The sequence below is a fragment of the Salmo salar genome, chromosome ssa16, assembly GCF_905237065.1.
Source record: "Salmo salar chromosome ssa16, Ssal_v3.1, whole genome shotgun sequence".
In the NCBI taxonomy this organism is placed as follows: domain Eukaryota; kingdom Metazoa; phylum Chordata; class Actinopteri; order Salmoniformes; family Salmonidae; genus Salmo; species Salmo salar.
The window spans coordinates 27,739,685-27,761,640 of record NC_059457.1 but is presented as its reverse complement, the minus strand read 5'-3'; the positions used below and the strand labels follow the sequence as shown (position 1 = coordinate 27,761,640).

The window sequence follows — 21,956 nt, the reverse complement described above, 5'->3', positions numbered from 1 at the left end:
GTATGTAATTATGAAGAGTTATTTTAATTCTTGGATTCCAAGCAAACATAATTATACCACTTTAGATTTTTTTTAGCTTGACTTCAATGGCAGGGAAACAGAAATGTAGGGTTCTGCAGCTGTAAAAAGCTACCAGGACTGAAACATAGTTGATACACTAAGTCAAACTAAACTCTGACTACTCTCTATGTTCTGGAACTTTCACTTTAAAATCATATTCATGTGTGGATTTGATAATAGGGGAAACATTTGTTGTTTTCTAAATTTACAATATAATATTTTCATACATTGATCATTCTAGGAATTATATATTTCTCATCTTTAATCAAAGAAGGATTATCTTCCTTTTTTTCAGCAACCATAATATCCCTATGGAAATATGAACCCTGACCTCTAAAAACAATAGTGTCTAAACTCAAAAAAGAGTTTGTGACGATTCTCATCAAAGCAATGCCACTGCAAATCTAGCATGCCACCACAAACGAAAATACTATAGGGACAATTATGGGCACCGAAGATCGAGCTCAGAATACAATACTAAAGGACATAGAGGCCGTGCAGACACAATGCAACTTTACTGTCAATAATTGTGTTGCTATTCTCTCGCAGTCCTGCTGTGATGATAAGATCTGCAGTCTGTCACTCTATTTGGAATGCAATATTAAAATAAATGTACACAGTACAAGTAGACATAACTTGTTCTGACAGTCTTGCAATGTCGGGTAAGAATTGAGATCAATGTTGTATATATTGCAGCTGTAGTGTATACTGTATCTCTGAGTGGGAGTTATATTAATGAAAACAAACCATCGTGGCATATTCACAGCATGATGAAAAGTTTTAAGGATGAACGTTCAACTGAACCCTGACCTCTAAACCATATGTCTCAAAGATCACTATTCTGAGTCACTGTGAAAAAAAAGGAGTTAGAGACAAATGTGGAGCTATTATTTTCTCTGACAATTATTATTATACAAGGAGCTCTCTGCTACAGCATGGTGTGGCTTAGCCCTGCAGGATCATCAGAACATCTTAATACTACCTGTCACTCAAAGCCCATGGCACATTGACCACACTGACTAACTACACTGTCAGTCTGTCTGGAGACTGCTTACTCATGATTACTCTTAGAACAATGGGTCTGGGAGTACAAGTTTGTCAAGATTTGCTCCACAAATGGTAGGCACCATCCACTATCCAAAACTCTGTTATTGTGGGACTTGAGCCCAGTATTACTATCTCTAACTTCTCCAACAAAACAATAAATGAATGGCAATCAACCTATTTAATTTGCTGTGATAACAATTTCAACAGCCAAAATCCAAAGTGAACAGAATACGATAAAAAGCTTGGATTAATCTAGAGGTTTATCTCATATGGTTTGACCTGAACAATTAGCGTAGCGACATAGTTGAACTTTACAAACCAAGGCAGGTGATGAAAGGAGAAGATGATCTTAAAAATATCCTCAGAAGAATCTTGGTGAGGACAAAGAGACACTGAAGAAAGGCCTATGCTTCTTTAAGCTTTCTGTCTGGCTTTGTACATTATGATAAGAAATACAGTATATCTGTCTGGCTTTGTACATTATGATAAGAAATACAGTATATCTGTCTGGCTTTGTACATTATGATAAGAAATACAGTATATTTGCACACTAATCACAATTAGTGATTAGGCCTACTTAATGGACTTCGATTTTGTTTTCCCAATATCAACTTTGACTGTTCGGGTGCTTCACAAATGGCTCTACTTTTGGTCAATTATGGCAAATTTTTATCCGTTCAGTTATGGTTAGCCTTCAATGCTGTGGATAATATGAGGGATTGTCAAACAGATCAATTCATTTAATTATTCATATTTCTCGAATTTCACAACTTAAACATTTGCTAAAAAAAACCTGTCATATAACTAGGCATGTCAGTTAAGAACAACCCCTTATTTACAATGACGGCCTACCCCAGCCAAACCATAACGATGCTGGGGTGATTGTGTGCCGCTCTATGGGACTCCCAATCACAGCCGGTTGTGATACAACCTGGAATCAAACCAGGGTCTGTAATGACACCTCTAGCACTGAGATGCAGTGCATTAGACTCCTGCTCCACTCAGGAGCCCACAGTAAGCCTTCCCTGTAGATAGTTTTTTACGATTACTATTCATATATCCATCTTGAACAGTCTAAACAGCAGTGACAGTTCTCTAACATGAGAACTACACAGCTACTGTAGACTGTCAAAGGGAGCAGGTGGGCTGTTGAAATACCATCACACTTGGGTATCCCATGGAGTCTGTCTGGCTTAAAGAGTTAGCCGGGAGGCTACTTAATACATTATCTGGCTCTTCTCAGATTGTGAACAATGCCTAGAGGGGATGGTTGAGTTTTTCACCAGCAGTACCTCTTCACTGACTGTACACTTGACCTGAGCTAATACAACACCTCCCAGTAGGACAACTTCAACACAAATGCTGATGTAAGCCCTGCAGACAGCTCCATGAGTAGCACTGGGTACTGGCACGGTCCAGTATCCTGGGACAAAATGACAAAAAAAACAACATTTAACAAGATTTGAAATCAGCTCAGAATGGACAAATGTCAATACATTTTATATACTGTACTGTATGGCCCACAGCTAACATGCTGTTTCTAAGCTGTTTATAAAATGCACTGATGCAACTGTATAATAATGTGTCAACTCCATACGGGTAAATGTACATTTTTCTCACAGTTCCTCTCCATCTTCTCGGGATAGTGTCCTTCCCAAACAGCAGCACTTTAGAAATCTGAACCTACGTTTTGAGGGGGCTGCTCTTTCCTCCCCATCAAATCCTTATATAGTCATATCAATGGTCAAATGTCTGAGAGCAGCGAATCACCGGAGCAGATCCATAAAAAAAAGATACGGCAAGGGGAAGGCACCCCCGAGATGCCGTCTACAAACAAGTATTGGATGTCCAAAGGAATTCAGTCTCCCCCCCCTTGAAAGTACTTATTTGACAGGGCACAGTCAGAAAGAGCTTGCACTCCCACCAAGGTTCAGTAAGGCACAGACGCTCAGTCTCCTTCCTCGGCTCTCTTTTTGGAACATTTGGTGGAGCCAAGCAAAAAATAAGCAGCCATGGATGCCATCAAGAAGAAGATGCAGATGCTTAAGCTCGACAAGGAGAATGCCTTGGACAGAGCAGAGGGAGCCGAGGGAGACAAGAAGGCAGCAGAGGACAAGAGCAAACAGGTCGGCATTTTATTTGGAAAATTGAAATGATCCTAGAAAAAGCATCCGAATACCCGTGGCTCTGTGCGCTGCTGTCTCTTAATATGGACCACCTCTACAATGTGGATGTATCACTTTTACGGATCATTCAAAATAAGGAGTATTAAAGTTATATATATGAATAACTTTTCACAACTGGTAGGCTAATTCGTGACGTGGGTAGGAATTATTGGAATAATTTTGTGAGAAATTATGTATTTTTCACTTATTGATGTGTGGATGGAGTTGTATTACTGTAGACTTATAAATTCTACAACAAAATTGTGAATAAAAATAACTGTAGGGAAATTATAAATGGGAATAATAGAAACATTACTGTAATGGTGAATATTGCTGTTGTGGGGAATATGGATAGGCTATTGAGAAATATGTAGCCTATACTTTCAGAATAATTGCATTAGTATTATCACTTGTTTCAGATGCTCTATTCAACTAAATAAAATGTTGTCCTTTGTGCATGTGTAGTTAGAGGATGAAATAAGTGAGTTGGAAAAGAAATTGCGGATCACCGAAGATGAGAGAGATAAAGTGCTTGATGAATTCCAAGCCGCCGAGGAAAAATTGCTGAGCGCCGAGGAGGTGGCCACCAAGGTATTTTGTGTGGCTCGCATGATTTTCCCTAACTTCTCTATTCTCTCTCCCTTTCGCTGTCTGTCTGCGCTCTTGTGCCTTGTGTGCGCTCACGCCCTATGTTTCCCGCTGATCACCCCTGTGAAACTATCCGCACTAAAACACACCTCAGCTCGAGGATGACGTGATAGCTCTGCAGAAGAAGCTGAAGGGAACAGAGGATGAGTTGGACAAGTACTCTGAGTCTCTTAAGGATGCCCAGGAGAAACTTGAGCTGGCTGAGAAGAAAGCCACTGATGTAAGTAAAGGGCACAAAATCACAATTCCTGCACACTGCTTCCCACGTCTTTTCTGTCTCACAGATCAAACTGTAAAACATGTAAAATGACAGTGTAACCTGAGAGGCCTTTATTCTGTCTCATCATTTGGTTTAAAGACCATTCTCAGATTGCCAAATGTAGGTAGCGCACCTGTCCAGCCCTATATGTCTATGGGCCAACTGGGAAGTAACCTATTATGCTATATGCATAATATTTAAATCACATAAACGATCATGATATCGTGCCAGATATTGTTGAACTGTCATTTTATATATTTTGTTGATGTTTGTGTTTGTTTGTCTGTTGTCAAAGATCACAAGTCACCTAAGTCATATCAACCTCAAAAACAAAAGTGTTTCAGTTTTCTTGTGTTTGAATGTCTCCACATTTGAGATGGCCTACATATGATATCCCCAAGCTATATGCTACATCAATGTAAGACAGTAAATCAAGTTCTACTCTACAGCTCCTTAAGAGGGGACATTTATGAGTTGAAACTGAATTAGTTAAAAGTGACGTTTCCAAGCAGAAAGCGAGCACAGCGCAGCGCAGGGATAAATATAGCTCACTGCTTTATATGGTCAATGGTCAAGTTAGACTGAGATCACTTCTTTGGGCTGTTCTTGAAACAGACTACATACAGTCATTTCGATTTTCCTCTGAACATGTCATTTTTTTGTTACTTTAACTGATGTTTTGAGGTCAGTTTAGTTAAACCCATAGGCTACCGAGAGTGTAATTTGGCTGCTTGCAGGGAACATTTTAATTAGGGAAATACTACATAAAATGGGAAACTATGCCAAAAATGTGTGCATGTAGATTCATGCGTGACACAAGGAGCTGCATCCAGGAGCAGAAGAAAAGTATAAAATATATAGGCTGGAGTTGTATGGGATGATAATCCGAGGCTAAGTAAAGATTAACAACAACAAAAAACATTAGAATAATCAACAAATGAAGAGGTTATCAAATGAAATGTGACATTCTGTTGACAACTGATTTTCTTTCATTTATTGAAAGTGTCCATAGGGTAGCCTACATCACAATAGACTGAAGGAACTTCCTATGCTCATCTCCTTTCCTTTATCTGCGTTGATATAATTTTTATTTTACCTTTTTTTTAACTAGGTAGTCAGATAAAGAACCAATTCTTATTTTCAATGACGGCCTAGGAACTGCCTTGTTCAGGGGCAGAACGACAGATTCGATCTAGTCCAACGCTCTAACCACAAGGCTACCTGCCACCCCAATATAATATAGTTAAACTGGTGAAAGTCAGTTCATGGAAGGCATTCGCCATTGTGATTCATCTATCTTATGTTTTCATATCACTGCAAATTAAGGAAAATAGATCAGGAAAGAAACCACTTGTTGAACTCCTTGAGTAAGATTCTACAAATGCATATAGAGTGCCTCATCTTGGGCTATTTAGGAACTACAATCTGAAAATCGTTTCAGTCCCATGTGTACTTTATAGATAATACCAGCAGATGGTGCTATATGCCAGTGCACGGTAGCCCACCGGAGGAACGCTTATAATAACAAGGCGTGCCCTTATCATCACTGTATGTCTACCACATATACACTTTTTATTAAGACCAAATGTTGTTTAACCATTATTATATTACGGAAAAACGACATCAATATTTGTTTGTATACGTTTCAATATATTTTCGTTTGTTGTAGTCTTAGACTTCGCTATGAAAATGATGGTTACTTCCGGTGTAATGTTCAGTTATTGCTGTGTGCGTCCTCACAGACGACTCGAGTATCGCGGGCAGCCATCCTCGTACATTCCAGGGCGTCGTTGTGCTCCATGTCCATTCCAAGGAAAGTCTTAAAAACGTCGTTTTCTTAGCAAGTTGACATAATGGCAGGTATAACATCATTGGAAGCGGTTAAACGGAAAATAAAAACCTTGCAACAGCAGGCTGACGGTGCCGAAGAAAGAACTGAAAGACTACAGAGAGAATTGGGTTTGGAGAGGAAAGCCAGAGAATCAGTAAGCATGTCATAAAATAACTGCAAAGTTGTAAAATTGCTTCAAAATATGTATGAAGTGCAACAATGAGATATTCATTTTGCAATGTTTCATGTCCGAGGGAGTTGCACAGGCTGTAAAATGCATGGTGATGCACACTGACATAGCGGAATTTCTCCGACATCCCGTTGTGGTGTTTGGTAGCTAACAAACTAAATGTGTCATGCTCATTGCTGACAATACGCCAACTCTTGACAGATTACGAGTTTGAGACCAACTGGATGACCAAAAATGATTTCCTCAAGTGTAAATAGTGCTCAGCAGTGGCGGTAGAGGACTTCAGGCCTTTTGATGGATTTAAATGATACTTTGTAATCATGCTTATTTTGTACCCCGTGAATATTTGTATCTTAATTGATGGACATGATGTAACTGTTGCCACAAGCAGTTCTTGCAGCATTGTTAGGCCTACATTGTTTCATGGTACTGCATCACCCCCAGTATTTTCATTTCTTATGCTAGGCTACTTATTGCTCATACTTTCGTATATATTGTTACCTAAAGATTACATTTGAGTAAATTATACTCTCTTTGACATAATTGCAGCACAACGTTTACTCAACTCATTTTGAAACTCTTTCACTTAAGCAGGAAGGAACTTCAAAATAAATGCTGCAACAGAGCTGAGGAACACCAATAAGACTGTTAATTCTGTCAGCTATGTTTTAAACAAGGTTTCTGTTATAAGGACAAAGAGTTGTCACATGTTCTAAAGAACAGGGGGCCAGACTCTGACCTATAGAAACAGGAAATGCAGCCTATTTTGCATTTGGAAGGTTAATTGCCCTCATCAACATGGTCACTTCAGAAGCTCCTTATGACTAGGTTATTGGTCGTTTATTTAAAGGAAACACTTGTGGCTTTGGGGTGGGGTTTTAAACGCCACTAGATGAACTAATATATCTTAATTTCACTGGCTAGTTTCTATATCTCCATTCGCAACATGAGATGGACTTTGATCCTGTACACCACTCTTACAAGTCTTGGTATGTGATCAGGCCTCTGAGTGGTAAATCAGGTGTAAAGACAGGGTAATGCCACTGCACATACTCATAAACCAAGGTCAGATATGGTTGCCTTTTGGCTTCCATACAAAAAGTGTTTTTAAGATTTAAAATAAGTAGCCTTTTAGTGCGTATAGAAACAAAAAAGGAATGGAGGAGCGGCTGTCCCTAGCCATTGTTTCTGCTATCAAATGTTCAGTTTTATTACCACATATAAAAGCATACCTGTAGCATTGTAGCTGAATTTCACTTCCTCTGTATCAAATGTCTTATAAAAAAAAATAGTGCAACGGTTAAATAACATAATAGTACTGAAGGTAAGCTAATTAGAACATTAAGGGGAAAAACTTGATAGTAAGTCACACCACAACATGTCACCACTCACCAGTCAAATAACAATAAAGATAGAGTAGCCATTTTGTGACATGAAAGCTGAACTTAATCGAATCTTCAGTTTTGGTCCACTGGGGACTCCTTCAGTGGTTGTGTGTGGCCTTTGGCAGTGTAAACCTCTGTGGCACACAATGACTGCAGCCAGCTCCTTGTTAATGTCCCCTCTGGGGTCTCATAATGAGGCTAGGTATTCAGCCTGTGCCAGCCAGGAGCATTGTTCTCATTACACATAGTGTGTGGAGTGCAGCACAGCACAGGGGAATCCTCCTGGGAAGGCCCTCTTCTCTCCCCAACAGATGCCACTGCCGTTAGGCTGACAGATGCAGAAAGCACCACTTAAATACTAATTACCCAGACCGCTCACCTATAAGACACTGAAGTGGAAAAGTCACCCGTGTTTTTGATGTTGAAATTTGTTTTTCTGTCCTTGAGAGTACTGTATATGTATGTTTGTCTGTCTTAATACATTTTGCCCCAAGATGCAGGTTTTGACATGTTCTTCTCTCCTAGGCTGAGGCCGATGTCGCTTCCCTTAACAGACGTATCCAGCTGGTTGAGGAGGAGTTGGATCGTGCTCAGGAGCGTCTGACAACTGCCCTGACCAAGCTGGAGGAGGCTGAGAAGGCGGCTGATGAGTCTGAGAGGTGTGCACTTATTGAGGACAGGGAGTTAGACTGTAGAGTAGACTGTTTCCCTTGCTCCTTACTGTATTTGGAGTTGTTAGGGCCTTTAGACTAAGGGCAGCTTAAGCCTAAGTCATGACTTGCGGTGCCACTGACCAATTTCAACAAACACAAGCTGTTTTTCGAGACTGAGGTCCTGAATAAATGGGCCGTGACGCGAGGCTCTGTTTCCATTCCTTTGTTTGATGTATAAACAGCCCCTCTGTGCTGCACAGCCCAGTGTCTGAACTCTATTGAGGCTGTAGGTCAGACCCTGTGTGGGCTAGGCCTGCCCTGTCATCCCCAGTGCTACAGCAGTGCAGTATTTTCCCCATCAGTCCCATAAGAAAGCTGTCAGGCCACGCCTTGACATTGAAAGGGCATATTAAAGATTCACTAGCAGCCAGCCAGTCTGGATGTGCACTGGGTTTACACTGCCCACCCACATTTAGTCTTGGACTCAAACTATTGATCTGAGTCATTGAGTTACTGCGCAGTGCTGCTATGAGCCTTGGGATGGGACACTTTCTAATGTCTACTGGCTGTCTCTCCCTTCCCTGCTCAGAGGCATGAAGGTCATTGAGAACAGGGCCTCCAAGGATGAGGAGAAGATGGAGCTGCAGGAGATCCAGCTGAAGGAGGCCAAGCACATCGCAGAGGAGGCTGACCGCAAATACGAGGAGGCGAGTCTCTCAGCTGCTGCAGTTGTTGGCTGCTGTCCAGCTGTCTCTACAGCCCAGCCTCCCCACACCCTTCCTTTAACCTACAATAACATAATGGCACACACACGTATGATTGAGTCCACTTTGTAAAGCAAACATGGTGATTTAGTCATCTCTACCCTGACATACCCCAATTCGTATAGGGTATATGTACAGTACACAGATATATTGTGTGTGTGTATATACACAGCCTTTTTGTGTATAGTTTAACTCCTTGGTGTTCTGTACCTAAAGGTTGCCCGTAAACTGGTCATCATTGAGAGTGATATGGAGCGTACAGAGGAGCGCGCTGAGCTTTCAGAAGGGTAAGATCTAATGCCCCTAACAGTAACGCTGCACTTAATTAACATGCATGGCTGGAATTATTTAACATTCTACTTCAACACCACGCCTGGTTCAAAGTTGAGTGTTTATTTTCAACATGTTGCTCACGCTCGTTGTTGCATGTACTATTAATTTGCATGTGTTCCATGTTTTGAATGGCCGTTTCGTTCGCCACGTCCACTAACAGACGGATTCGAAGAGCGGAGGACGAACTAAGAGTTTTGGAACAAAGCTTAAAATCACTTACAGCTTCCGAAGCAAAGGTACTGCAGACTAACAATGTATTCTGTTAGACCTATCTTCATAGACTTTTGTACTACTTCCTCTTGTCACGTTCATTCACTCTGCTGAATGAAGCCTCTTTCCTCTTTGCACCTTGCTCTGCTTTGCTATATTTTACTATGTTTGGGCTTACGCTCGGGATATCCTAAAACTAGAACCTTTTACACCTCTAACCTGGCAGGGACTGTGCAAGAATAACATCTTTCACATGCAGTACTAGCTAGTATTCTTAATCTGACCAAATCTGCATGCTAAAAGGCATTTATAAAAGTTTCTTTGTAGTCTACTCTCCACCTCTGTTAATATTGTCATGTTCCTGCTGTGTTGAGGTACTTTGGTCTCCTTCCTGTAGTTCCGCTAGTTCGTATTCATTTTGTTTTATTTCTTCTCCCCTTTCCTGCTCTCCTTCTCTCCTTCCTGCTTCCATTTCTCATTGGTGTCTCAATATCCCCCTCCATTTCGGCACACTTTTCTCTGGACCCTCTGCACCTTCTCCCTTCTAACACCAGCAAATGCTCTGAGCTTGAAGAAGAGTTGAAAACTGTGACCAACAACCTGAAGTCACTGGAGGCCCAGTCTGAGAAGGTAGGTAGTCTGCTGCTGTGTTCAGGCATGCTGTCCATACCAGCTTCTCCAGAGCCATGCTGGAGAATGAATGGATGGAAGGAACCTAAAGAACCATTTACAGCATCACTTTGTTCAATGGATACAGTATCTGGCATACAAATTGCCTTGGTCTAAGATTAGTCAAACTTTGTACTTTCTGAAGATGTAAGGCAAATGGACCTTCCAGTATTCTTTTCTGTCAATTGAATATGAACCTATTGTATCATGGTAGGACTGTATTATGATAAATTGTCATTAGATGTAAAGTCTTTGTTTTATATCAAATGTAAAGTGAGTGTTTTTAGGCTTTGTATCTGTCTCTGTAAACTGGTGGGGTGTAGCGGTTATCTGTGGGTAAATGAATGTCTCTTTTGGTCCACAGTACTCACATAAGGAGGACAAGTATGAGGAGGAGATGAAGGTCCTCACCGACAAGCTGAAGGAGGCAAGTTTCACACCCCCCCCCCCTTATCTACAGACTTTGGCCAGAGGCCAGGCTATTTCAGTGCTGTAGGTACTGTAGGCCTAAACTATCACAGTATCACTCACAGTGTGAACTTCAAAGACCTACTGATTGTTAAGAACCTGTCTGTCTACCACAGGCTGAGACACGTGCTGAGTTCGCTGAGAGATCAGTAGCCAAGCTTGAGAAGAGCATTGACGACTTGGAAGGTATTACGTTTTTGCAGTTAATTTCAAAACTGTGCTTTGGTCTGTTTGGAGTAGGCCTACATTTTATACTGTCAGTTGGTCTCATTCATGGCCATTCGGTGAGTGTCTACTTTTCAAATCTCTTCAAGAGGAGGAAATCCTCTTCCCTTTTTTTCCTACACCTCAATCTAATCTTTGCTACCTCTCATTTCCATTATTATCAGTGTCTTTTGAGCAACACGCACCCATTATTGAGTCAATCTACTTTTGGGTTACAGCTGAGTGGAAATTACATTGGTATTTTGACAGGTCTTCCTCGTCACTATATTTAAGATTGTTCATAGATTGGGTTGCTTTTGCCTGATTCCCGTAAATCATCCATCTGTTGGTTAAAGAATGTCTCATGAGGCTGTCATAGTAATTAGTAGGGCTGAGGAAGCAGCCATATGGTAATGGGATCTCTGACATGAGATGTTCAAGGGCTAGCTCCAGTAATATGTTCACTATTTCTTGATGATGCTGAAGAATTTGTCATGGCCTCATTCAGATTGCTGTTCTATCCTCTTCTGGTATAATGTTTTTTCCTTTTCCACTCTGTCCATCTTTCTCTCTCTCTCCCCCTCCCTCTGGGGTCTTGCTGATGACTTGGACACCCTTCACCCCCCTTCCCACGCACCCCTCCATTTCTGCCCCCTCCTCCTCCCTTTTTGGTGCACTTGGTCCACGTCCCAATAGATGAGTTGTATGCCCAGAAACTGAAGCACAAGGCCATCAGCGAGGAGCTGGACCACGCTCTCAATGACATGACTTCCATGTAATTCTTCAACTGCGCTGCCTGCTTGTGCCTCTGTCGCCTCCTTGCACCTCACCTGCCCATTGTCCAGCCATCACACCCTTCTGTTCTGTCTCTGTTCTCCATCCATCTGCTGTTTTGTGTTCATACAAAATAGTGGTTACTGTTAGAAAGCAGCTATATCATTTTTATACACACGGTAGTCTTAAGGTCATAGTCAAGGGATGGGCGTAAGGGTGGTTGTATCTTGTCTGTAAGTACGGGCCAATTATGTGGTATGTGTTTAAGCTCAGTCAGTGGTTTCCTCTCACACTAACTTGCGTGTGGTTGTGAGGACATTCTCTCCATGATAGTCACAGTAACCATTTTAGCAGTACAGTGTGTGAGCCTAGAGACTAGTTTTGTATGAACAGAATACAGCATGGAGGTTCTTTTGTTTACTGATTTGGACTTTAATTTTGATAACTACCATATTGTATTACTTTTTACGTCCTCTTAATTTGTTTTGTGAATATTTGAAATGTACATTCAACCAACAAAATGTAAAATCTTAATTTCAAAATATTCACTATATTTTGGCAACCCTTAGTGCTTGTGAGGTGTCTATTGAAATGCAATACAACTCTTTGTATTTCAATGTAAGCCTTCTACTGGGTCTTACATTGAGAAACACAATGTGCTTTGTTTCTTTTCTGTACCTTTTCAAGTGTAGCTCACTTGTATCTACTACTAACAAGGTTTACTTCTGTATGGAAGAAAGGCCCCCTTAAAGTTCCTTTTTGTTCTGTGATAACCACAGTTGAGGGTGAACTGCACAATCTGGTTGCTTTTGGAAGGTGGGTTTTAGGGGCACCGAGAAAATGCAGACTTTGTCAAACCAAAGCTATACGACGAGCACCCCGTATGACTGAGGGGTTTATTCAAGTGACGCTTCTCATGACTGCACGGAAAGGTCTTCATGTCATCAGAGAAGTTTGGTCCAACCTTTTGTGTTTTGAGGTGGTTGAGTAGTTGCCGTACGTTGTCTGTATTCCTGACAGTGGGGCGTTGTGGCTCTAGCCTGTCCTGTGTGCTGTGGCTCCAGTAGCGCTGGTGTGTTGCTAAACGTGTCACTCTTCCAACAGAATCTTTGTGTTGTGGGAAAATAAAGCTTACATAACAGAAATAGATAGAAGGAAGTTTATCTCAAGCCCTCTAATAAAACTAGGATGCCTTGATGTTAGTCAAGATTTCCTTGTTTTTATGTCTAAGAATTTTTTTATTTAACCAGGTAGGCCAGTTGAGAACAAGGTCTCATAAGCAAAGCAGTGCGACAAAAACAGAGTTGCACATAAACAAGCGTACAGTCAATAACACAATAGAAAGATCTATGTATTGTGTTTGCAAATGTAGGAAGGTAGGCAATAAATAGGCCATAGAGGAAAAATAATTACAATTTAGCATTAATACTGGAGTGATGATTGTGCAGATGATGATTGTGCAGATGATGATGTGCAAGTAGAGATTCTGGGGTGCAAGAGGGAAAGTAATAATATGGGGTTCAGGTAGTCAGGTGTGCTATTTACAGATTGGCTGTGTACTGGTACAGTGATTGGTAAGCTGCTCTGACAGCTGATGCTTAAAGTTAGAGAGGGAGATGGACTCCAGCTTCAGAGGTTTTTGCAATTCGTTCCAGTCATTGGCAGCAGAAAACTGGAAGGAAAAGGCGGCCAAAGGAAGTGTTGACTTTGGGGATTACCAGCGCAATATACCTACTGGAGCGTGTGCTAAGGGTGGGTGTTGCTATGGTGACCAGTGAGCTGAGATAAGGCGGGGCTTTACCTAGCATAGACTTATAGATGACCTGGAGCCAGTGGGTTTGGCGATGGATATGTAGTGAGTGCCAGCCACCGAGAGCATACAGGTCGCAGTGGTGGGTAGTATATGGGGCTTTGGTGCTAAAACGGATGGCACTGTGATAGACTTCATCCAGTTTGCTGAGTAGAGTGTTGGGGACTATTTTGTAAATTACATCACCATAGTCAAGGATCGGTAGGATAATCAGTTTAACGAGGGTATGTTTGGCGGCATGAGTGAAGGATGCATTGTTGCAAAATAGGAAGCCGATTTTAATTTTGGATTGGAGATGCTTAAGGTGAGTCTGGAAGGAGAGTTTAGTCTAACCAGACACCTAGGTAGTTGTTCACATATTCTAGGTCAGAACCGTCCAGAGTAGTGATGCTAGTCGGGTGGGAGGGTGCGGGCAGCGATTGGTTGAAGAGCATGCACTTAGTTTTACTAGCATTTAAAAGCAGTTGGAGGCCACGGAAGGAGTGTTGTATGGCGTTGAAGCTCGTTTGGAGGTTTGTTAGCACAGTGTCCAAAGAAGGGCCAGATGTATACAGAATTGTCGTCTGCGTAGAGGTGGATCAGAGAATCACCAGCAGCCAAAGCGTCATCATTTTTATATATATATACACACACACACAGAGAGAGAGAAAAGAGTCGGCCCGAGAATTGAACCCTGTGGCACCCCCATAAGACTGCCAGAGGTCCGGACAACAGGCCCTCCGATTTGACACACTGAACTCTATCAGAGAAGTAGTTGGTGAAGCAGGCGAGGCAGTCATTTGAGAAGCCAATGCTATTGATTCTGCAGATAAGAATGCGGTGATTGACAGTCGAAAGCCTTGGCCAGGTTGATGAAGACGGCTGCACAGTACTGTCTTTTATCGATGGCGGTTATGATATCGTTTAGGACCTTGAGCGTGGCTGAGGTGCACCCATGACCAGCTCGGAAACCAAATTGCATAGTGGAGAAGGTATGGTGGGATATTGGTGATCTGTTTGTTAACTTGGCTTTCGAAGATTTTAGAAAAGGCAGGGTGGATATAGGTCTATAACAGTTTGGGTCTAGAGTGTCTCCCATTTGAAGTGGGGGATGACTGCGGCAGCTTTCCAATCTTGGGGATCTCAGACAATACGAAAGAGAGGTTGAACAGGCTAGTAATAGGGTTGCAACAATTTCGGAGGATAATTTTAGAAAGAGGGTCCAGATTGTCTAGCCCAGCTGATTTGTAGGGTTCCAGATTTTGCAGTTCTTTCAGAACATCAGCTGTCTGGATTTGGGTGAAGGAGAAGCGGGGGGTGGTTTTGGGCAAGTTGCTGCAGGGGGTGCTGAGATGTTGGCCGGGGTAGAAGTAGCCAGGTGGAAAGCATGGCTAGCTGTGGAAAAAATGCTTATTGAAATGATCTATTATCGTAGATTTATCGGTGGTAACAGTGGTTCCTATCCTCAGTGCAGTGGGCAGCTGGGAGGAGGTGCTCTAATTCTCCATGGACTTTAGTGTCCCAAAGCTTTTCAGAATTAGTGCTACAGGAAGCAAATTTCTGTTTGAAAAAGCTATCCTTGTCTTTCCTAACTGTCTGAGTATATTGGTTCCTGACTTCCCTGAAAAGTTGCATATCGCGGGGGCTATTCGATACTAATGCAGAACGCCACAGGATGTTTTTGTGCTGGTCAAGTCTGGGGTGAACTAAGGGCTATATCTGTTCTTAGTTCTACATTTCTTTTAATGGGGCATGCTTATTTAGGAGAGGAAAGCACTTTTGAAGAGCAACCAGGCATCCTCTACTTACGGGATGAGGTCAATATCGTTCCAGGATACCCGGGCCTGGTCGATTAAAGGCCTGCTCGCTGAAGAGTTTTAGGGAGTGTTTGACAGTGATGAGGGGGGGTCGTTTGACTGCGGACCCATAACTGATGCAGGCAATGAGGCAGTGATCGCTGAGATCCTGATTGAAGACAGCAGAGGTGTATTTAGAGGACAAGTTGGTCAGGATGATATCTAAGAGGGTGCCCATGGTTACGGATTTAGGGTTGTACCTGGTTGGTTCCTTGATAATTTGTGTGAGATTGAGGGCATCTATCTTAGATTGTAGGATGGCTGGGGTGTTAAGCATATCCCAGTTTAGGTCACTTAGCAGTACGAGCTCTGAAGATAGATAGGGGGCAATCAATTCACATATGGTGTCCAGGCTCAGCTGGGGGCTGAGGGGGGTCTATAACAAGCGGCAACGGTGAGAGACTTGTTTCTGGAAAGGTCGATTTTTAAAAGTAGAAGCTTGAATTGTTTAGGCACGGACCTGGATAGTATGACAGAACTCTGCAGAACAGAATTGAACAAATGTTAGCACCCTAACATTCTTACACTTTCAGTTGACAGTACATCTAATGATTTGATTGTCAAATCAACAGCAATGGACATTAAATGGTTCATTCATTTTGAGGGGCAAGATGCATTTTGTGCACTGTACTGAACATTTCTTGCAAGTAGGCCTACTGCACACTTGTAGCTCTTATTCAACTTTCCCTCATTTATTGGGTCTAGCCCTAAGGGAATAATGGTTCTTACAGACTTATTGAAGGTCTAGGTCTTTAGGGGCATCATGGCGTTACACATGTTGTTAAAACAAATGTAGCTGCTTAGGTGAGTGTAATTCGGCGTAGTACAATAATTTAATGTAATGGTTTGATAGACATGTGGCACATGTTGGGTTGCTATTGAACAGGTAGAGGAAAGTAGGATTAAAGAGAAGGACAGTGTCTAAGATTGTCTGCCTCTGAGTGTTTGAAATGAGTTGGAAAAAGGATGGCAAGTATGATTGACCATTGCGATGTTGATGACATGACGTCTGTAATTTGCAATATCCTTTTATTGTTGAAAATAAATTAATACATTTTCATGGAAAATCCTGGGCATCTATGACATCAGGTAGTGGTCCTCCATACAAGGCTGAAATTTCAACTTTTATACTGCCTTAGATGCACCTATAAGACTTTAAGCAGGATCCGTACATGCCTTCTGGTTCTGGAAGGTATATTTAGGCAGTGAGTAGAGCCCACTAGACAAGTGTCTGGCAATTTATTACTTGTTTGCTCAATTATACACCCCCAGATAAATGTTCAAATCTCCATTCACAAAGTTCAGAGGCATTCTACCCATCGCTTCTGCTGTTACTGCTCCACTGTTCTGTGGAGAGTAGACCTTCTATACTATATAATTTTCAAACAAGGTAATGTGGGATCACTTCACACCTGATTATACATGAAGCTTTCTCTTGAGCTCTCTAGTCTGGTACTGCACTGATTTCTTCTCTTCTTTCTCTTTCCTACCTGCATTCTGACTGCCAAGATCACCTCTACCAGCAACTTGAGAAAAACCGCCTTCTCTCTAACGAACTAAGTGTCCTTGAATGAGGACTAAACACAGTGTGAATGTTTCATCTATTTAAGTAATGAGCTTATGTACAGTATTGCAATTGTGTGTGATGCTAATAATTCTGGAGATAAGTGTTACTGCTGGAGTAACAAGCTAGCCGTTTTTTAAAATTGTTTCTACATTGTTGAATAATAGTGAAGACATCAACTATGAAATAACACATATGTAGTAACCCAAAAAAAAAGATATATTTTATAGTCTTCATAGTAGCCACCCTTTACCTTGACAGCTTTGCATTCTCTAAACCAGCTTCATGAGGAATGCTTTTCCAACAGTCTTGAAGGAGTTCCCACATGTGCTGAGCACTTGTTGGCTGCTTTTCCTTCACTCTGTGGTCCAACTCATCCCAAACCATCTCAATTGGGTTGAGGTCGGGTGATTGTGGAGGCCAGGTCATCTGATGCAGCACTCCATCACTCTCCTTCTTGGTCAAATAGCACATACACAGCCTGGAGGTGTGTTGGGTCATTGTCCTGTTGAAAAACAAATGATAGTTCCACCAAGTGCAGACCAGATGGGATGGCATATCGCTGCAGAATTCTGTGGTAGCCATGATGCTTGTGTGCCTTGAATTCTAAATAAATCAGTGTCACCTGCAAAGCCCCCCACACCATAACACCACCTCCTCCATGCTTCGTGGTGGGAACCACACATGCGGAGATCCTCCGTTCACCTACTCTGCGTCTTACAAAGACAGTGGTTGGAACCAAAAATCTCCAATTTGGAGGACATATTTCCACCAGTCTAATGTCCATTGATCGTGTTTCTTGGCCCAAGCAAGTCTCTTCTTCTTATTGGTGTCCTTTTAGTAGTGGTTTCTTTGCAGCAATTTGACCATGAAGGCCTAATCAGGCAGTCTCCTCTGAACAGTTGATATTGAGATGAACTCGGAAGCATTTATTTGGGCTGCAATCTGAGGCTGGTAACTCTAACGAACTAATCCTCTGCAGCAGAGGTAACTCTGGGTTATCCTTTCATGTGGCAGTTCTCACGAGAGCCAGTTTCATCATAACACTTGTTGGTTTTTGCAACTGCACTTGAAAAACTTTTAAAAGTTCTTATTTCTCAGAATTGACTGACCTTCAGGTCTTTAAAGTAATGGACTGTCGTTTCTTTTTGATTATTTGAGCGGTTCTTGCCATAATATGGACTTAGCCCTATTTGGTAAAAGACCATCTTCTGTATTCCACCCGTGCTTTGTCACAACAACTGATTGGCTCAAATGCATTTAAGGAAAGAAGTTCCACAAATTAACTTTTAACAAGGCACGCATGATAATTGAAATGCATTCCAGGTGACAACCTCATGAAACTGGTTGACAGAATGCCAAGAGTGTGCAAAGCTGTCAAGGCAAAGGGTGGCTCCTTTGAAGAATCTCAAATATAACATATTTAGATATTTTTTGACACTTTTTTTTTTTGGTTACTACATGATTCCATGTGTTATTTAGTAGTTTTAATGTCTTATTATTCTACAATGTAGAAAATGGTAAAGAAAAACCCTCCAATATAAATCTGGGATTATCTCTAATCTGTATATTTACTGTATACTCTGACATACAACCAGGTAGTATATACAGTATTGTTAATTGTCCCTGTTTAAAGCATGGGGAAGGCTATGCTGTAAAAATGTTTATTTCCTGCATGGTTACTGCCATAGCATAGTCACAGTATTTTGTTTTTCTCTAAAACTGAAAGTGTGTTGCTTTTGTTAGCTAATTATGTAGACCTAACTGTACGATAGACTTCTTTTGCATGTTGTGTGATGGTAGCTTTGATTTTAATATTTTGTTTTATTTGCTGTCTAACAGAGAAACTGGCACATGCTAAAGAGGAGAACCTTGATATGCACCAGATGCTGGACCAGACTCTAATGGAACTAAATAACATGTGAAAGCCTGGTTTACCCACTATGGTTTGGGCTTTTTGTATTTGCACCTTGCTTGCCATGAGCCCTCATTCCATTCCATGCCCATGGTGAGGAACACATAACCAGATGCTTTTCCTTTTGCACCGTCCTGCTTTCAGTGGAACTCAACGAGGGAGTAGAACTAAGGGAAAGGTACAACATTTCCTTAATGAAGCCCAAAATGAGAAACACTTTTGTTTTTGCCAGCTGATTTATAATGTCAGCATTTTAATCATTGACATTAGTTCGCTTTTGACGAGTTATCAGGTGAAATGACGTATCATTTGCTACAAAGGTTGTATTTGGGTCATTCCACTAATTCGGTGTCTTTTGAGATGTGTAACTTGGCGGGAGAACTTAATTTCACCCAATTTTTACATTCTGTCATAAAGAACATATGTTCAACTTAATGAAAACCAAGTTCTCATCTTAAGGTAAAAAAAAGTCATTTTAAATGACTAAGTGCCATATAAAGAAACAAGGTTGACCGTAACAGGGTTGACAATTTCATCATAAATCTGCCATAAATTTCCATGTGACAGGGAATGGAAGGTTGTTGTGTGCAACAGGGAGCGGCAATTGAATGCAAGCTTCACAAATAAAATAGTTAACAGGGTTGACGTGTTCTGCTTGACCCACTCTGTTTTCCACAACAAAATACCAGGAAATGGCCGAAAGAGTAGAACCAGCTCACCTGCTTATACACTGATTTGACTATTAGATGTTCAATGTTTCTTTTGGAATTAAAAAAAAAATAAAAATGTAAGGACTAGTTTCACCATATTAAAGAGTTCAGGTAACAGGGTTGATCTTAAAACGAGGGGCAGTTTTATTTGTTTTTCCTTTAAAACTAATGATGGTGAAAACTTGAAGACATTTTGGGGTTAGGTGGGTTAAAATCTTCCTCAAAGTCAGAGGGTACACAGAGGGACTTGTCAAAATGCTGGATTTTGGCACTTAGGGCGAGTCTTTATTTGTGTTCATCTGAATTCTCCATGTAGTCTATATTGTAGAGGACATTATTGAATACAACAGGCTTTTAAAACGAAATATTGGTGCACTATTTCTACTTCAAATATTGAAGGTACGCAAAAGGCACTCATTTCGTGGAACAACCTTTTTATCTGCATTTGATAAATTAATTTAGTTTATATAGTAACATTATTTTGATTGTTTGGTGCCAATATTAAGCCCTGGCTAGAAGGGGATCTACTTACACTCCCAAAGTATATTTATTTTTCTTTTGATCCTGAAACTCATTACAAAATGCATGGCAACATTATCTTGCGAAATGCATTCCTGTTCTCGTTTTTTTTTTCTTCTTGTCTAGAAATATGACTCAATCATATGTGATTGTGCCTCGCATAAAACTGTTTTATTAAATGTAGATGTTTTAAATGTATATCATATCTGAAATGTATAAAATGAATATAAATAAAACCTCACAGTTTAAGATTTGTGTATTTTATTATATACTGTATTGTACAGTATCTTAACATTCTAGTAAGTTCCCATTGATCATATTGTAGGATGTATAAAAAAAAATATATATATATATTTATTTTTAATGGGTTACATAGTTTAAACTAATTCCAGAAGTTAATATTTTCAGCTTTCATGTTGAATTGAGAAGATGAGGGCAATAAAGTGGTCCCCTTAAACACTGCTGCATTATCAACCTTGTTTAACCCTCAGCTCAGTGAGTGTTTCCAGAACAAATGGTAATCTGTTCATCTGCCGGCCTTATTACATTTACTCTGTGCTCATTCTGGTCTAGGCCTTAGTTTGACTTCCTAAGAGAGAAAGAACTTGTCACGAGTGCATGCTTATGGATCACTGCAGCTCTGAACACTGGACTGTGGGGCAATGCAGCAAAAATAGTAATGTTAGTCATACAATAGTCTATTTACACATGTAATTGATCTTATATTTGTGGTAATAAAGCTTGGTGTTTATTGCTCATTTTAATTTAAATGTCATGCATTTGTAATGTGTTAATTCCAGGCCACATGCTGTGACACCGGTCAGTGGATTATAACTGAACTAGTTCTATCCCAGGTGAGACTGCAAGGTGAAGATTAATTTGGAAGTCAAATTTAAAAGCTTATCTATGTTTTGACTTCACTCCTGGCGCCATGGACTGAAAGTCTAAACAAGCTAATTCAGAACAGAATGCTAATGTTCTCTAGGTGCTGACAGGAGCCATGTGCTGGCTTTTGACCTCAAAGTATTTTGTCACCCTAGGGGACTGGGTAATAAACTAAATGTAAGGGTCTTATACCCCTGCTCAGACGTTGCATGCATCAACCAATGGTTGCGTGCCACGTCAACTGTGTCATCCACTGACAGATCGCAAACATGTAGTTAGCTGATATGTAAAATACCTATCCAGGTGTTGTAATGCGGTGTTCAAGACTGGGAACTCGGAATCTCCGACTTCAGTGCACTCAAGACAACTTGGAACTGAAATAAATTAGCTCCGACAGATCAGTGGGTCATCAGTCTTTCTCGTCCCTTTTTTTATGGACACTACATTTTGCTTGCCTTTTCAGATAGAAATAACAGTAGTTGTCATGCTGGTAATTTCTTGTGGTTTATGGTAATTTAATGACGTGAACAGTTGAGGTGTGCCATTGCAGTATGGTTGTGGTAGGCTGTCATGTTTTTGTCATAGAATTAGTAATTAAAATAATACAATTAGACCTGAACCTTTTTGTGATGGGATAAAGATGTCATTTTGGTCAGAAAGTTGGTCAACCATTGTTTGCCAGTGCTGTGATAAGATATTGTATAAAGTAATGAATTTGAAAAATGTATCTGCGCTGTATGTTTGTTAGCCAGCAAGAAAGTTTTCAAATTAACTGCCAATATGCCAACATTCCATTCAAACATTGCAGTCAATCTACAACCGTACACTGGCTGAAATCAGTTGATGATAGGACTTATACAAGTTAAAAATGCAACAAGTACTGATATTGTACCATACAACAGTACTCACAGCTTTCCAATAAATAAAAAGAGACATTTATGGTTTGTTTACATATATTCTTATAGGCTATGGATACAGACAATCGGTATTAAACAGATCTAAACTGTATTAATAATTATACGGCAATATTTAATGTGCCTTTTATAAAGTGGTTTATC

The 21,956-nt window shown here is 40.7% G+C and overlaps 1 protein-coding gene across 7 annotated transcripts; it reads left to right on the top strand.

Annotated features, from left to right (window-relative positions):
* Positions 1-2,929: 2,929 nt before the first annotated feature.
* On the top strand, positions 2,930-20,262 carry LOC106573503 (tropomyosin alpha-1 chain). Of its 7 annotated transcripts, XM_045697136.1 has the most exons (10): positions 2,930-3,233; positions 3,738-3,863; positions 4,015-4,140; positions 8,111-8,244; positions 8,828-8,945; positions 9,219-9,289; positions 10,100-10,175; positions 10,579-10,641; positions 10,799-10,868; positions 18,712-20,262. In XM_045697136.1, exons 1-10 carry the CDS (start codon positions 3,120-3,122, stop codon positions 18,792-18,794), a joined length of 981 nt encoding a protein of 326 aa, XP_045553092.1. In that variant the 5' UTR covers positions 2,930-3,119; the 3' UTR covers positions 18,795-20,262. The 7 variants fall into 7 exon arrangements, with proteins under 7 accessions (XP_045553092.1, XP_014004082.1, XP_014004087.1 ...); XM_014148607.2 differs by lacking the exon at positions 4,015-4,140; XM_014148612.2 differs by lacking the exons at positions 4,015-4,140; positions 10,100-10,175 and adding an exon at positions 9,496-9,571.
* Positions 20,263-21,956: the final 1,694 nt, after the last annotated feature.